The 17,494-nt window shown below is 39.6% G+C and overlaps 1 protein-coding gene across 15 annotated transcripts in view; it reads right to left on the bottom strand.

Moving 5' to 3' along the window:
- Positions 1-17,494, bottom strand: part of ablim2 (actin binding LIM protein family, member 2) — a 100,202-nt gene that overhangs the window by 57,840 nt on the left and 24,868 nt on the right. For all 15 annotated transcript variants that reach the window (XM_042400520.1, XM_042400519.1, XM_042400526.1 and 12 more), the window contains exon 2: positions 8,540-8,701. In XM_042400520.1, the coding sequence (XP_042256454.1) occupies positions 8,540-8,701 (162 nt within the window). The remainder of the gene's footprint in view (positions 1-8,539; positions 8,702-17,494) is intronic.

Below are 17,494 nucleotides of genomic sequence, written 5' to 3'. Positions count from 1 at the left end.
GTGTGTGTGTGTGTGTGTGTGTAGTCTACTCAACCACCCACAGAACAAGAAAATACAGGATGCAGCACCCTCAAAAGGAATTGAATTTGCATGTCATGTAAGACATAATTTGACCTAATCCAATTCAGCAGCCCTGAGCTAGCTTTGGAGAATTAAAATACACAGATGCATCTGAGGAGGCCTGCCTAGTGTGAACGTCTAAAAGATAGATGTGAAATATGTTCAATGTGTCTTTCCAACACACCTCACCCCCAGAGAGCTTATTTACAGACACAATATGGCTTCATATAAAATATGCACTGTGTCCTTTCATGAGTGTGACCTTGACACAACTTCATGTTTCACAATGACTCTCTCTATGCATGTTTGTGAGTGTATGTGAGTGTGTGTGCAGGGTTAAATATACATGTGCTATGTCTTTTCTGCTATGAATGCACGACCTTGACTGCAACTCATGTTTTACAATGACTTGCCATCCATGTGTGTGCCTGCATGTGCGTGCGTGTGTGTGTGTGTGTGTGCGTGCGTGTGTGTGTGGTGGGATGGGGGTTGTGGATGGAGGAGTGTTGTCATCTACTAGTCTATTGTATGACCTCGACTGTACAGTTTTCAGCTTACTGCCATTGATTTTACCAACTATGAGACTGTGCTTGAAAGGGAAAATATCCAAGGTTAATACTTCTGACAAGTCATATAGACCCACTGCAGTCCAGGCTTCCTCTATACTGCCCTAAATTGCTAGCAGGCATCTAATGCGGCAATAGGCAGGGGAAGTCTGTCTTTTGTCTAAATCACTGGGCTAAATTACACTATCTCACAATACACTGTTGACTAGCTTGTGAGGGTTTATGTTGTTTAAATCTGACTTACGATTTTCATTACAGACTGGGTTGATTCCACTAGGATAAACAACTAAAAGAACATTTCCCACTTATTACAACTTTGCAGTTTTTCCCTTCATTTCTATCTGTTATGATGACAGTATACTCACCAAAGTAATTGCTGAAATCTGGGAATATTGCAGCATCACTACAATGAAGTCAGATGGGGCAAGACACGAGCAGTCACACAATCAGGCAGGTTGTAAACCAGCAATTTGGTTAGATTATCTAAAGCCATTTATTTGGAAGTAAAAGAAAAAATGAAGAAAAAACTACATGCCCACAACCACAATAAGTAAAGCAGGTCAAAGTTGAACCAAACCAAACTTTTCCATGACAACAGAGCAACTGTGAGATGTAGATAAAAAAGCTACTTGCAGCCTGATAATCAGACTCAATTTCCATGTTGTTTCACTCAATTGTTTCAGCCTGACATCATATTCATCACAGCTGACTTATGTTTGGGAGGGGCTTTATTTTGTTGTGTTTAATCAGTCAGCAGTGAATGACATATTAGTCCCGCCAACATTATTTGCTGTCAACACAGAGGCTGCCGTAGTGCTTGCTAGAAACAGTTAACTGTTTTCACAGTGATAGAAAAAATATGATGAGTTGTTTTTCTCTGTAACAACATGTACAGTTACATCAAATCTCCTTCACGCTTGTCACCATTTTTCAGTCACTATTCTTCATTGATTTAGCTAGCCAACTAGCTATGTAGGAAAGTGATTCTTAATCCCACTTACAAAGCTCTGACTGGACAAACGTTTCTCCAATTGGTGGAAAGAGCCATCAGTGTAAAAAAAAAAAAAGGGGGGGGGGGGGACTGTTCATCGTCATTGTTCTTTTCCAAATAAGCTCGGCTAACTTGGAGGTTTTGTTTAAAGCCTGTGTGATGCCATGTTTCTTGCCCCGTCAGACTTCTTTACTGCAATTTTGCCGAGTTCCAAGATCTCTGTAATTAATTTAGCAGATACAACTTAATCATTACCAACAGTAAGGATGGTCATAACTACAAAAAGTGCTATGAAACTTAACTTCCCTTTGAATGTTGGATCCTTTCCTGGAAATTTCAGGTGTGCAGGAAATACAGTTTGCTACCATACACATTATACATGTAGATCTGATGCTGCCTGTTTATTAGAAATTTGAGTATCAGTGTGTTGTCTAGAATGAGTTTTCATTCTATAAAACATCATCCAGCCAAAAAGAGGTGCTCAATTGTGTGAAAGGAGATAGGGTAAAGGCAAAAAGTTGAAAATCTGATACTTTTAAAAAGTATCAGCATTCAAATAACTCAGAACTCCAGTGCATGCATCATATGCACAATATAACTTGTATGCCAGATTGTCCTTCAACTCCCTTCAAGTGTGCATGTATGCTCCCTTTCCCAATATACACATGTATATGTGTGTGAGGTCAGCACTCCTGGCCCAATGACGAACACACACTCTCCCCCCCGGCTCCGTTCTGGTCAGCCTGCTTCCAAGAAGGAGACAGTCCAATAGCCAACACCCTACTGAGAACATCACAACCATCTGCTATTATAACACCACTGATCTGACCAATAGGACTTCCACATGTGGCCATCAGTGTGTATTTAACAAGCTCACTTCCAGGAAGAAATGCATTCTAGCTGGGAAGTTGTGCAAAAACAATGCAATCCATAAATCTGTCAAAGCCTCAAGGGAAGAACAACTGTTTGAAATAGACAGTCAAAGCTGTAATTTCACACTACACACAGTAAACATGCTCACTGTCTTTACTGACTGACCATAGATGTTTATATACACTCAATTATAGTCCTCCTCTCCTCACATTAGTTGACCAAACAATGTCAAACAATGTAACATACTTGCTTGTTCCAACACTTGCAACTGTATCATATGGTCTTTATCAGTAGATGAGGTTAGTTCACCTGTCCAAGGGACTGATTTCTATTATTCTTAGTCCTTTTAGGACTTTTCGTCAGTATTGCCTTCAAAGTCAAGTTTGACAAAATTCCATCTGCTGATGAAGACCATGTGATGTAAGAAAGCTTCAGAACAAGACAGTATGTGGATCTTGGATCAAATATGGGAGCAGGTACAATTAAAAACCTGGTTAAATCCCACAACACCCACCATTCTCCCAAGAGATTAATAATGTTCCATTGCCGATAGGTTCAGAGAATACCTTGATATAAGTGCCAAGGTCCACTTGCTAGTTTTCAGAGCTTTCAGTCACATCTCATTGTCTTTGTTTAACGAAAGTAGCTGGCTCAATTGTCACCATGACAACTACTGTTCATATATAGGGTAGAGATTGTAACCAGTACCTCATTTAAAGGTTGGTCTTTGGCTTTGGATATGAATGGATGTGTATGGACTCCTACTCGATGACCTTGACCAACTCCCAATAGATGCTGTGACTAGTGTTGGCCTGCAACTTTAGTTATCTGCTTCTAGAGTTCCATTGCCAAAAGTCCTCACCAATTTACCAATGTAGTGTTCCCAAAGCAGTTGGAAATGATGACATAAAATACTTGTCTTCCTCTCTGAGGGGGCCTAGATTAAGAGCATGTGATAGCACCCTAGCCATCTGCACTGATGTAACTATAATTTGGACCTTTGAGGTTTAAGATTCTCTTTACCATCTATTGTTTCCAAAGGTCAATGAATGAACATCCAAGCTCAAACACTGGTGAAAATCCACAAAACATTGTGTTGAAAATGGTCAGTTCTCCTCATTTTTCATCTTTCGTCCTCTTGACCTCATGTATTTCCTATTTGGGATAACAGAAATCAAGTCTGGCACCATGAATACTCACCATCTCAAGGCAGAGATCAACAATATTTTAAGCAAAAAAGCGTGCATATGTTTATTTTTCCAAAGACATGGATGTGGCATTGAGAGTCACTCTGGCTTGGCAGACTATGTCTATATGAATAAAACTGTTTACAGCTTTACAGAGAGTCAAGCAGAAAGCAGTTAAAGCCACCACTCTTGTGATTGTGGGTGTGTGTGTTCTGGAGCGCATGTGGATGTGGTGTGTGAATGACAAAGAGGGAGAGTGTGTCTGACATAAAGGAGTGTTTCCATATCACCATTCCAGCTCTTACACTCTACATTTATCAGTTTTCATACAGGCTTGCCTGCATTAGGGTGTGACCACATATTTTTGCATTTGAGTATTCCCTGCTGTATTCAAATGCTATTTGGATGATGTGATGGCCTTTCATAAAAGCAAAAACAGATTAGGGATAAAAGTCTGTCTGAGTTGTTTTGCCAAGTCGTTTTGTCTGCAGCTCTCTGCTATTGATGGTGTCTGAGTGTCAGCTTAAGGCGTCTGAGAAGCAGACATAACAGGATATATAGGGGCAGAGTCAGTTGGTACATAAATAAAACATACTTCCTCAACCACATAGCTTGATGTCTGTGGAAGTCTCCATGAAAACCGCAGTTAGTGCCAATCAAATGCTCCAATGCTTGAAGCTGTATCGCACTGTGGCAGTGATGTAGCAGTTAACAGTGAACAAAATTAAGCGTGAGCTCAGGACCTTCATGCCTGTTTTCTCGAAAAAACAAAACAAAACAAAAAACTTAAGTGGTATCATTTTGTAATAACAGATCCTTTATGAATGTTATTTTTCTCTATTAATAGTTAATAACTATTTTAATAATGCTTTATAGATCAGTAATGAGTCAAATTTTGCGTTGCCTGGTTGTGAAAAGTAGCAGTAATTCAAGTGACAAAGATGTGTATCTAAACTGTATTCTGCAATTCTGCAGGAATTAAACAAAAGCATCTGTTTATGGGGCCCCAGTGTCAGGGGCCCCAGAGGCCCCAACTGTAGTGGCTAGGGCCTTAAAGACATGGTAAAACATTTTCCAAGTTCTAATCATATGCCCATGTGTGAATTAGTCAGTTATCTCTTGGTATAGGCCAATTGTACAGTACGACAAAAAAAAGTGTTTATGTGTGTTTCTGTAATAACAATAATATATTTCTGATGACTTATCCTTAACTCAGGGGTGTAAGCATGTGTTTGTTTGTTTGTTTGTTTGTTTGTTTGTTTGTTTGTTTGTTTGTTTGTTTGTTTGTTTGTTTGTTTGTTTACTAGCTAACCCCAGCCATCATCAAGGCTGGATTACAAGCCGGGCAAAGCAGGCAACTGTGCCGGGACCCCAGAAACTCAATGGCCTCAAAAGCTCCTGATTCACTGTGTTATACACTGTGTATAATATAATATAATATAATATAATATAATATAATATAATATAATATAATATAATATAATATAATATACAGTACATGTCTTGTCAACCAGTCTTTCTGAGCGGTATTAACATGGTGCACCCTCATTAATAAATGTGTGATTAGCCATATTACCACAAGCAGGGAGTCAATGGGGGCTCACATCACATTTTTGCCCCTGGACCCACTAACAGACTCACCTGGCCATGCTTTAACACTGCATTTACGTGTACATGTTGCTATAAACACTGAGGCTGTGTTTACTCTTAGCAGTCCAAAGCTACCTTGATATCAGGCCAATGTACTGCACAATGCTAAAGAGGCTAACATTAACTCATATTAATCCAGTCATCCTCTCTGCTCGGTGTTAATTACACTGGCTAGCTGAGTGTCGATGGTTCCTCACTTCAGACCTGGCGCTGTTAGCCTGCTGGCTAACACCCAGGCTGGTTGTAATTGGCGCTAATACAGCAATACAGTCGGGGGTCAGGGTCTTGGTTCTGTTCCAGGTTAATTTTTGATGGAGTGCAGTTGGTCAGAGGTGAGGCAGACTTCAATAGAGAGTCTGCTTATGGTCTACAAATCAAACACTAATCGGGGACGATATTTCACATGATTTTATTGTCAAGTGACATGCATAACAGAGCATGCTAAAAGAAACTTCTAAGTGAGCACTACAGTATACTGTGTTGAACTTGGCTTCTGACGCTGAGTCAGATGTCTTCTCTTGTCTTTGATGTTCAGGGTTTGAACTGAAGATAAAACAATTTGAGCCCCACTCAGCCCGCTAAGGTTTATTTTATTTCCATCCATGAGTTTCAGATTCCTGTCAGTCCACATCTGGAGGTTTTAATAGCAAACTACCCAACCCAACTCCCCACCTAACCCTCGCAGTGCTGGGAGCATGAGCACATTTAATAACGCAAATTAGTTGGAATTTCAATTAATGTCGTCATACTTTGGATTTACGGACAGGAGAAATGTTTTGTTGTTTTCTGTGTGAACTGGGTGGAGTGATTAGCGCCCTTACATAGCTCTACATGGTATTAATATACCCCCTGAATTAGCCAGCCCCAATGCTTCCTAATTAAGCCCTTTTGAAAGGGCGCCAAATAACTTGCTTTCAAGTATTAACATCTGATGAATTCATATGTGTGACCCGAGGCATGTAATCATCACAATTTGCTCATTTCTATTTAAGTCAAACATAAAGGCTCCTCATGAAAGAAATAACTCATCTCAATTAATAAGGAATGACTCTCACTCCTTCATAGCTGCACAATATCAAACCACAGCACACTGGTCATTTTCTACTAATCAAGCTGCTTTATTAAGCTGTAGTAAATTTATAAAAGGAATAAATAAGGTAGTGGCGTGCATTGCTGTGTGCCAAAATATGTTCTTGATACCACTGGGAGGCACCAAACTAAGAAATTTTAAAATTCTACATTTCGTTGCTTTAAGAAAAAGTATAAATACCAAAATTTAAAAATACTCCATTACAAGTTGATATCATGTATTCATGTATTCAGTACATAAGTATTAGCTAAATTACATAAGTATCAAAAGTAAAAGTATTCATTATGTATCATGTATTATTGGCTTAGTATTACTGATATTGATACATAAGCATATAAGCAGCATTCTAATATTGTTCCTGGTTGACGTCAATTTTGACTATTTTATTTACTGTTGGGCAGTTTAGTCAACAACAATGCATTGTATGTCATAAGTTCATCACAGATTTGTGTGTAAAAACATAAACTATATGTCATACTACTCTGCTGTCAGTGCAATAGGTAAAATATCGGCCAATATACTGTATCCAGCTTTGCAGTGGTCCTTTTACTTTACCAATAATATTCCTGTATGCTCTCAGATCACTTTTCATAAGTGAATCTTCCATCAGCAGCAAGTAGTATAAACATTAGCTAGCTAACCATGTGATCTCTACTTACGCTTTCCTCACAGAGTTGAAAGCAGCTGATCAATCAAGGTTTAAAGGATCATTCCACTTTATTACAATTTGATCCTTACCTGCACAGGGGGTTTGATTTAAATCCTTATCATCTGACTGCTTGTTTTTTTTGCCATGTCAGACTTCTTTCAAGGATTTCCACATTCACAGGTTGGTGAGTACAATGTTTATATTTTGTTTGGCTAACAAAGACTGGCCAAAACTACTAAAACAATATCCAAGTTGTAATAAATTAGAATGATCCTTGAAGAGCTAGCTCAAATATGCTGATCATTGCACTTGACCTATGTCATCCCCACAAATGCATCATGACCCTTCACACACTCTGCTGCTTCATCTCTTCCTCATGGAGCAAAAGATGCAGGAGGAGCAAAAGGAGGGGTGTAGGAATGTGCAGACAGGGAGTCTGCTGGTCAGTGTAAGATTAAAGGTGATAAACTCCAGGAAGCTGCCGACATTGTAGCGACCACCCCCCCCTCCTCCGGTCTCCTAGCAACCGTGTGTGTTGACAACAACAGTGGTCTGACACAAGGCTAGTGCTGAGAGTCTGGGCTGGGAGGGGCGCAAACACACAATCCTATAAAGCATGATCACATGTAAAAAGAAAAAAAAATCCAACACCAACCCACAAATATAGAACACAGTCACGTTTCAAGTGTCTGACACCCCCTCACTTACTCATGCATACACACATACTCACTAACACGCACACAATGTAACCCACCCATCAGTATTGAGTGTGTCAGCGTATTGCCTCGTATTGCTCAACTATCAATAACAATGTCATTACAAACGACTGTACAATAATGAAGATGAAATATTGGTCACAAAGGTGCAGAGGCCTCCTGTAAGTGTTCAGTAATGGATGACTCCCTGTGAAAGGCCTGGTCACACTACAAATTGGCACACCTCCTCATGGAATAGGTGGTGCTAGAAGCTTGGTGATGTAATGACTCTTACATTGATCATTCATGAACTACAGTAACTGGCAAGCTAACCGCTAACTCTAACCTACTGGAACATGATGCCACTTGTCAGTCACAATGCATTCCAAGATGGCTGGCTTGCTGAGTGAAAGTTAGCTCCGTCGCTAACTGGACAGCACACATATTTGTACCATTAACTCTAATCGTGTCTTTTTTGTGGAGCAGTGTGCACTTGTTTGAAGAATAGGGTTTTATAAAAATGGATGATGTAATTAGTATAGTTTTCCTATTCCAAAAAATAGCAACATTTGTGTTTTTTCTATTCAAAAAAGGTCACATTTTTGTTTTTTCCAAAGGGGTCTATGATAAGGTCTAGTGTCCACATGAGCGTATTTGGTCTAAACATTACGAAAAGGCACATATTGGTACTTCTTAAAAAAAGTCACAGTCTGGGTTTTGGGTGTGGGTAGTGGGGTGACAGTGCAAAGCTGAAAGTTGAGGGCTGATTGGTTTGTACCTTTACAGATGAAGCACTTGATGTGGAAGTGTTTGTTCTGGACTCGGAGTGCTTCCCCCTTGCAGGGCTTCCCACAGTTCTGACAGGCGATGGGGCCTCCTCCTCGTCCTTGCTTCTGCTTCTGCTGCTCCACAGGGCTGTGGACAGCCTGCTGCTGGAACACTGCCGCAGACACAGACAGAGACACGGAGAAGACAACTTAGGATCTTAGGATCAAATACACTGCCTTCAAACGAAAGAAGTTAAACAAAAAAATAATGTATAGACTCTTATTTACCTGTGGGCAGTCTTAATACATGCTTTCTGTTCTGCTATTGGTCACTGATGATGCATTTAAGTCAAGGTGGCATCTCATTTGACTGTGCCACATAACTGTGTTTGGAGGGCCACTCCAAAAAAGGGTTAAGTGGTACAACTGAATTGATCTAAATCAGCAATTACATTAGTAAGATTTAAAGGCTATTCCACCATGAATAGAAGACTATTGTGCGAATATTTTTGGCCTGAAAATATATAATACCATGTATCTTTGATCCAAAAATATCTGCATCAATTCTGGCCTCATATTAGTGACTCATATTTATACTCAGCATGTCCCCATTTGAAGAAAGTTTCCACCATCTTTTTACTTAAACACACGCATCTAACTTTGCTATGTCATATTTCATCCTTGCAATGAAATACTGCTTTGATCCAAAAATATCCAAGTCATCTCAGAATGTCACATCAAACAATGATATGAGAAACAATATTCTTTATTTCTTTTTTTTTTCTTTGACTCACACAAGCGAGTCCCAACGATGTGACTGAGTACATGATTCCCACAATCTCTACAATGTGAGGATACTTGTCACACACACACACAATAGAAAGCCTAGAAAGTCTAAACACTGATGTTGGATGAACGTCATAACTTTGACAAGTTACCAATTATTTTCCAAGCAGTTACTCTCCTTTGTTCCACACAGGAAAAAGAGAGTGTGCCAAGAAAAAATTATGTCAACACCAGCAATGAAACACAGTGTAACTGTAACTTAGCACAATAACATCCGTGAGGTATCTGTGACGATGCAACATAAGAAGGTAAACATACTCCGCAAGAGTCTGAAATCTCCATGCTATCAGTACCATCAGTAAATCTCACCCTTTTCCTCCCCATTTCATCATATCCCTGGCAAAATATGTCCACATACTGATCAGCCTTTCAGCCAATACTGACTGGGGGCATCAGCTGAATAAAAGGCCCTTTGTCTTTTCAGGAAACATTCGTGTCGTCAGACCGGTTTCATCGGGACTCCATGGTTACCGGTAATTGGGCTTGGAAAGGGGAGTTCATCAAATGAATTGATTTAGAGAAAAAGACGAGGAGAGAAAGGAAGCATAGGCATAACACTCTGAGCCAAACAGAGCTGCTTTCTGGAAACCCACCAAGAACTTGTTTCTGGTGGACATTATGCTTCTTCTTTAAGGTTTGCTCTATTCATTGGGTATTTATTGGCACAATATTTTGAGTTAAAGCTACAATGTTTCTATCTACCCCATATTGTGGAAAAATAAAAGGTACATTTTATAGCTAAAGTTAAAGTCATGTAGACTAAAGAGGCTATCTAACTTGGGTGATTCTTATTTATGTAATCAAAGTAAGGAACTTGCATTTCCCATATACCATGCTGAAACAGTGGGCCCACTGGAAAATGAGTTAAAGAGATTTGCTTATGGGTCGGCCTCAGGGCCTAGGGGTTAGGGCTGTGACCATGAACCACAATGTCCCTGGTTCCAGTCCAACCGGGGGCCTGTGATGCATGGCATTTTCCATGTCCCTCTTCCCTTGTTTCCATTCATATCTTTGCTATGCTATCTGATAAAGACATAAATGCCAAAAGATATATATTTATATTAAAAAAAAGACATGAGATTGCACCAAGGTGCAGTTTGTTTGTGGATAACATCTTGTATGTTTTCCTTCAGGTGTGATTTCGATTTCTAGTTCTCCCCTACACACAAAGAGGCATTTGCCCATTTGCGACCTGCTTGGCAAGGGTGATGCCTGAGTAAAAACAGACACCAGTCTATCCAGACCTACAGTAGCACCACATTCTTCAGCAAGTTTTACAAGGACCTCTCACCCACAGCAGGGAACAAAGCCATTAATCAGTTTTGTAGTGTGTGTGTCTGTGTGTCCAAGACAAACACGGTCTCCCAAACCTCCTTTGATCTCTTTAGTATGATAATTTTCCATCATTTTATTTATCTAGGCTTCCTTTCAGAGTTTCAACAGTATGGTCCCCAAATCATTTTTTTATTCAAATAGAAAGTAGATTTTTCAAGCTCAAAGACAAAAAAAGTAAATTGGTGATACCGAGCATTCTTGAGGTCAGCAAATATAATCAAAATATAGAAAAAGGAAATTCTTCATAGAGTTTTCTTTGGAGGATGCTGAAATCCACCAAGCTGTTTTCATTCAGTCCATATGTCTAGATTACAATCTGATCTCTGACTTGAGAATGTGCTGACTCCCAAATTGAATAAAGACATGAATAGAGATTTTCAACAATCTTACATAGATCTTATTGTCAGAAGGAGGTGGGGCTTTATTGAAGCTACCCGTGTTAAGAGTACATGTGGGCATGCTAACCAATAAAGACAAGAATTTAGGAGGGGAAAGTCTTGAGTCCTCGTAAAAAAAGGTCTGAGAACAAGTTGATTGCAACCATCTGGAAAAGACAACAGTCCAAAAGTGAGAAAGGGTTGGGAGGAGGGTAGGCAGCAGGGATTTGTAGTCACAGGAGAGCCGGGAGGGGTTCTGCCTCTTGATCTGACCCAGTGTGCATTGCTGAAGCCTTGCACCTGTTAAGGGGGATCCAGTGTCTTTACTTCCTCTTCAAACAGCAAATAGAAGAGGAGGGCGGGGATGAGGATGAGACAGGAAGAGGTGACCTTTTGGGTCAGATGTAGAATCCAGCAAGTTGTTCCAGACATCAAGGCTGCCACTAATCAAGACACTTGTAGTGAACTGTGATCAGGGTCCAATAATGTGTCAGTGGGGTAGTGGTGAACAGTCAACTGTTTACAGTTCTCTTCTCTGCTCTTTCATTCCATTCTTAGGACTCTCACAAGGTTAGAGATTAGCATCTTTGTTTCAGGCATTTCAAAATTCTATGTAATCAGAGTAACTTGTATCTTTTTACCATAATGCATATTGGTCCCTTGACCAGAGGGCAGGTCTGCCACGTGAGCATGGTATAATTTCCTCTGGGGTATCCCCAACAAATCTTTCCAATTCCCCTTTGCATTGCTTCCTCTAGCTGGATGATACCAACATGGCAAACACTGCCACAAAATTTCTCTCCCAGAATTAAAAAGAATCACTTGGCCAATATCTGCCACAAGTCACCTACAGTAGTCAGTGAGGAACAAATCGATTAAAAATTGTGAGCTGGATAAAAAAGTGCACCAGTGAATTTCAGGTCCCTGTTAGCAACAAGTAGTAAGGAGGACAAAGGTTAAGACCTCAGTGACCCAACAATTTAGTGCTCATAAATAATGAAAAAGGTTTTGGGGGACAAAGTAGAGACAAAGAAAGGCTTTTTAAGAGATCAAGTAGAGGAAGCAGAGAGTGGTAATTCATTTGGGTAAGGGTGACGTAAGGTACTTGTGGAGGTAATGAGTTTTCTTTCTACGATGAAGGACAGAGAGTGACTGTGCTGTGCCTAGCAGCATGTAGAGGCCTTCCCCTTCTATCCCCACCCCATCCCCCACTCCTGCCAGTGCCCTGTCTTCTCCGGGCCCAGTTGTCCATATCATCAATCAGCCTTTCTGGTGTCTGTTCTCTGGCTGATGGCCACTACTGATGCCGTTGTCCTAAAGGTCACAGCCAGACAGGCAGCTATCTGAGCAATGCAACACTACATGTCTGTACTGCGTACAGTCACACCACTGGAAGCCTCCGGGAACGCACATTGACCATTGACGGAGGTTTGCAGCTTACCACCTGTGCACGTATACCATGCAACTGCCCAAACATAGCCATGTATGTTATATTTATCATATTACGTCTTATTCAGGGTCACTCACAAAAAATGAGAAGGTATTCATTCAATATTTTGCTCAACGACACTTTCAATATATGAATGCTACAAGCTTTTTGGCACCAAGTGGGAAGTTTTGTAATCAAAAAAACGACCCAACAATCTACAGGGTTAAGCTACAACATAGACAGGCTTTTAAGGTACATATACATGTAATAAGGAACCACGGGCCACTACTGTGTGGAACACACAAGCAGCTATATCTCGAATACCTTTTCAAGAAGCCATGCTAAAGCACCTCCTAAAAATAGAGTGTTCTCTCAACTCAAAGGGGATCCCATGGTGCTCTGCAACATTCCTGGTGTGAACCATCTGCAGAGGCGACAGGGGTGGGCAGGGGATCAAAATGCTCACATTACCACAGCAGGAGTACTTTTGGTGGCTGAGCTGTTGACCTTGGGGACTTTCACTTTCTCATGAGTAAACACATTAATATACTCCAAAAGATGTAGATTACCTATTGTTCTTACTCTTATGGTAAAACCAGGAAATACAACAAAGATATTGGTTCTATATGGCATAATATTGTATTACCAAAATGCCGGTAAATATGAATAAACAACTGGTGTTATTTACCCATTTTAAAATAAATATACCACTTATGATAAAAGTTAAGCATACAACATAATACAGTATCCTACCTGTTTAAAGGGATTCTTCACTATACCAGCATTTTAATAGTTTCACTTGTTAGCATCGATCCTGCCTAAAAATCTAGTTTAAATTCTTTGTTGATTTTGACCATCAACAAAGAATAGACTTTCTGTAGCTGTGAAATGAAAAGAAAAATCAATACCATATCTTCTAAAAGTTCCATTGGAATGTAGACAATTCGCATCTACAATGGTTATGCTAATATCTGAATTTAACAGCACTAATCTTTGCTAGCATTGATATTCTACACCGAAAATAGTGTCTTTACATGGTGTCTGCAAGTTCCATCAGGTTTCAATTCAGCTTATTATCAAATTTATGGTCAACTGACCAATAAATGTGAATCTATGGAGACAAAAGTGCATGGATGGCAGATTTCAGCCCTCGAACACACCACACCAAGAATCTGTAAGATTTTAAAGACCTATTAAACTAAAGGAGGGCTGGGCTGAAGCTGCCTTGAGCTTAGATAATATGATTAACAACATGTGAAAACTTTTTAAAGATCTGCTAACACCTGGCCTTACGTTTCTATAGCATTACTTCACTGCTCAAGAGTTTCCTGTCTATCCTCCCGACAGAAATTTCACTCCATATAACTATAATGTTTATGTGACTAAAAATGCACATAAACTAGACATTATGAATGAGTAATGTTATTTCCTGCTCTCTTCAAACCCGACATCCACCTGTTATGCCTGCAACCTAACCTGAGCAGCATCTGATCTCTGACCCTGAGGTCAAGCACTACAGAAAGCTGACCTCTGACCTCTTCGGCAAATGACACCATGGCACCCTTGTTGGCTCGGGCCTTATAAAGAAAGAGGGAAAGAGGTACGTCATATAAACAGAGAAGTGTAGGAAATGGACCAACTGAGTTAGCTCATTTCCTGAGTGCAGAGGAGACAGTAGGAGGCTTATTTTGACATTGGAATCTTCTATCATTACTATTACTACTATTTATATTTGTTACCAGACCATTATTAAATTAGTCATAAATCTTATTAGTAGCCCAAAGTGAAGCTAAAACAGTAGCTAATGTGCTTTCTAATGAATATGGTCTTTGTGCTAAACATATGATTCCTGCCATTCCAGTGGCAGATGACTCAGTGAATATTTCTTCCACGTGGATGACAAACACTGCCTACAGATATGATCCCACGTGATACTGCAGCTGGCTCAACTGGAACGTTTCCATGTATTTGCCTCAAGTCAAAACACTATGAGGTCCAATCAGCATAAATAAATACTGTTTCATTCCTGTCTTCATTTCACATTTTCATATGTTAAACCCTTTCACCAGGAATATAAAATAACTGCTTCAGAACAAGCTGTCGGATCTGCTTTATCAAAGCTACAATAGGTACAACACTATATGACCTACAGTATTAACACACTTTGTCCACATATTATTGTGTACTTTTGGTCTAGGCTCTTTTGTTTAAATGAAAGTTTAATTTTTGGAACCACTTGAACAACTTTTTTGTAATTTTGGGACCCGACTACTCATACTTTTAGTGTACTTAATAGTAGATTGTGCCCCATATCAAAGACACAATTCTGTTCATTATTGATTCATGTATTAATTATTTTTCCAATAATAGTCTAAAAAGCCACAAAATAGTAAATCTATGATATCTGAGAGCCAAAGGTGATGTTTTCAAATTCCTTGCTTTTTCCAACCAATAGCAAAACTCAAAAGTATTTGACATATTAGAATTACGGTATATTGGACGATTCCGCAGCCCACATTTTAAGTCCAAGGCCAAGATTCAGTGCAAATGCAGGAAGTGATGAGTCCTTTATGTAGAAGGTCAGGGTCATCCAATATCTTGTCTGGTGAAAGGATTGGGTGTTTTTTTGCTTGCTAAATAACATAAGTGATTAATCAATTATCAAAATTGTTGTCAATCTACTTTATTCTTATGTGATTATGCTATTTAAAAGATATATACACTTTGACACATCATGCTTGGTTTCACTGAGATACAGTATATCAGCGAAGACAAAGACAGAGAAAAAAGGACAAGAGGAAGAAAAAGTCTGATCAGTCTGAGCCCGGGGACCGAAGTTATTTTTGGACAAAGATGAAGATAGAGACAATGAGATGGCAGAAAATTAAAAAAAAAAAAAAAAGAAAAGATAAAGTCTGATAAAGTCTGATGCTCTCATCGCTAGCCTGCGTGAGAGTGCTGCTCAATAGCAGGGGTCATATAACTGGAGAACAGATACTATGATGCAGCAGAAAATCACAGCACAGCTCAGCATTTTGCAGTACACGTGAAGGATGTTTTGCTTTAATAACTGTTAATAACCTAAGAAAGCTGACTGGGGAAGAACAAAAAGGGCGGTGTAGGTGGAAGTAAAAAGACAGTGAAGGATTGGAGCTGTGTGTGTTTGCAGGCCATTTATTACAGCCCAGAGAGAAACACCATGACTCATGAATAGAGCCTCTCTGTAGAAAGCATTGTGTCAGCTGTTTAAGCAGAGCTAGTGCAAAAACACTGGCATATGCCAAGCAGGTTTAGCCCGTAAAGGGAGAGGGCCTAATACAACAGCAGTTGGATACAAACACACAGCCCATTATCAACATTCACAGGACATTACTCTACCTTGAACTGCACCAAGATACATTATGCCGTCGCTAAGTGAGCACAGAGTGACCCTAATTAGACAGACTGTTGCGTAATTCACCTGCTACTTGAGCAATACCAGTAACTAAGTTCATGCATTATAAATGTCAAACTCAGTGAGATTGTTGTGCAATAACTGACAAACTGTAATTTTTAAGGCTGCATTAATCGATATTTTATATTATCAGTGGGTCAAATGACTATAGTAATGGGGAAATAGCAACTCATAGTGATAAACCCGCAGAGAACAACATTGCAGTTCCCTTCAGATCTACACATCATTTTAGCATCTTTCAGCTCAGTGTGACACAACTGTTTCATCATTATTCATTCAGCTTTAACATTGACGTGATGAACTGTCCAGCAGCCCTGAAGGTCAGGTCACATAAGGATACTCTTTGGGGATGTAGCAGTTTAAAAACAATAAAACATCTTTTTTTATTTCAGTTCTTAGAAATATAAATATCAACAGGGATAGTAAACGGATGGATACACAGATGGTTTGTTTACTGGCAGGTCCAGAATAGTGACGGGCGTCGCTGTGACTGCTGACGACCAGCCAGTCATTACATCACACGCTCAGGATACACTGTCCTCGGCTAAGACTGAGACACTGAAGTGAAGTGTTATGTGTCTGTGTGTGCATGACTTTATGCATGTATGCATGTACCTGTTGACTTAACACCTAGACTATGTACGTGTGTGTATTGCATATTTACTGCACTTGCATGAAAAAACATGACATAAGATCAGATATATTTTTTTTTTTTGTTTGATCAATTGTGCTTTTGGTCATTTTTCCTGTTAATTGATGAGTGTATGTGGAACGAATGATGTGCTGGAAACAGGTGATTAATTTTAGTGTAAATGATTATATATAAAACAATCAACATTCCTACTTGAACCATGTGCTTCTATGCCGTATGTGTACAGTATGTGTGTGGAAGCACGTGGCCTGTGTGTGTGTGTGTGTGTATGTGGGTGTGTCGCCTGTGAGTCCTCACCACCAAACTTTACAAGCTTCGTCACATTGTGTTGGCAGCGTACACGCCTCCCTGTTCTATACAAGTTATGGCCCTGCATTTAGAAACCAACACACACTGACAGCTTAACACTGGATTGGCTTTAAAAAGGGTGTTGAGGACAAGACACAGGGAAGGAGAGGAAATATTTGTGATGTGTTTATGAGAACCAACAGTAAGTCTTCTTCTTACAGGCAACTGGAAAGGAGTCAGTAGTGGAAAGTACATTTACTCAAGTACATGAGTACAAAGTTTTGACGCACTTTTTTAAGCCTTTTTTGCTACTTTGTCTATTCCACTACAATTCCTAGTGAAATACTGTATTTTTAGTCTACATTTGATAACTATAGAGTTACTGGTTATGCTAACAGAATTAGCATATAATATACAATGTATTTTTAAAGATTAAACTACCTAATAATATAAAAAGTAGTTAAATAGCTGACCTCAACTAGCCAGCAGAGCTGAAATCTTAATGCTACACCCATTTGTTAGCATACAAAAAACTATAGCTCGTGTGAAAATTAACCAGCATGGCAGTGTGTGCACTTGTGTCAG

The sequence above is a fragment of the Thunnus maccoyii genome, chromosome 22 (assembly GCF_910596095.1).
Source record: "Thunnus maccoyii chromosome 22, fThuMac1.1, whole genome shotgun sequence".
NCBI lineage: Eukaryota > Metazoa > Chordata > Actinopteri > Scombriformes > Scombridae > Thunnus > Thunnus maccoyii.
This window is presented reverse-complemented; position numbering and strand designations above follow the sequence as displayed.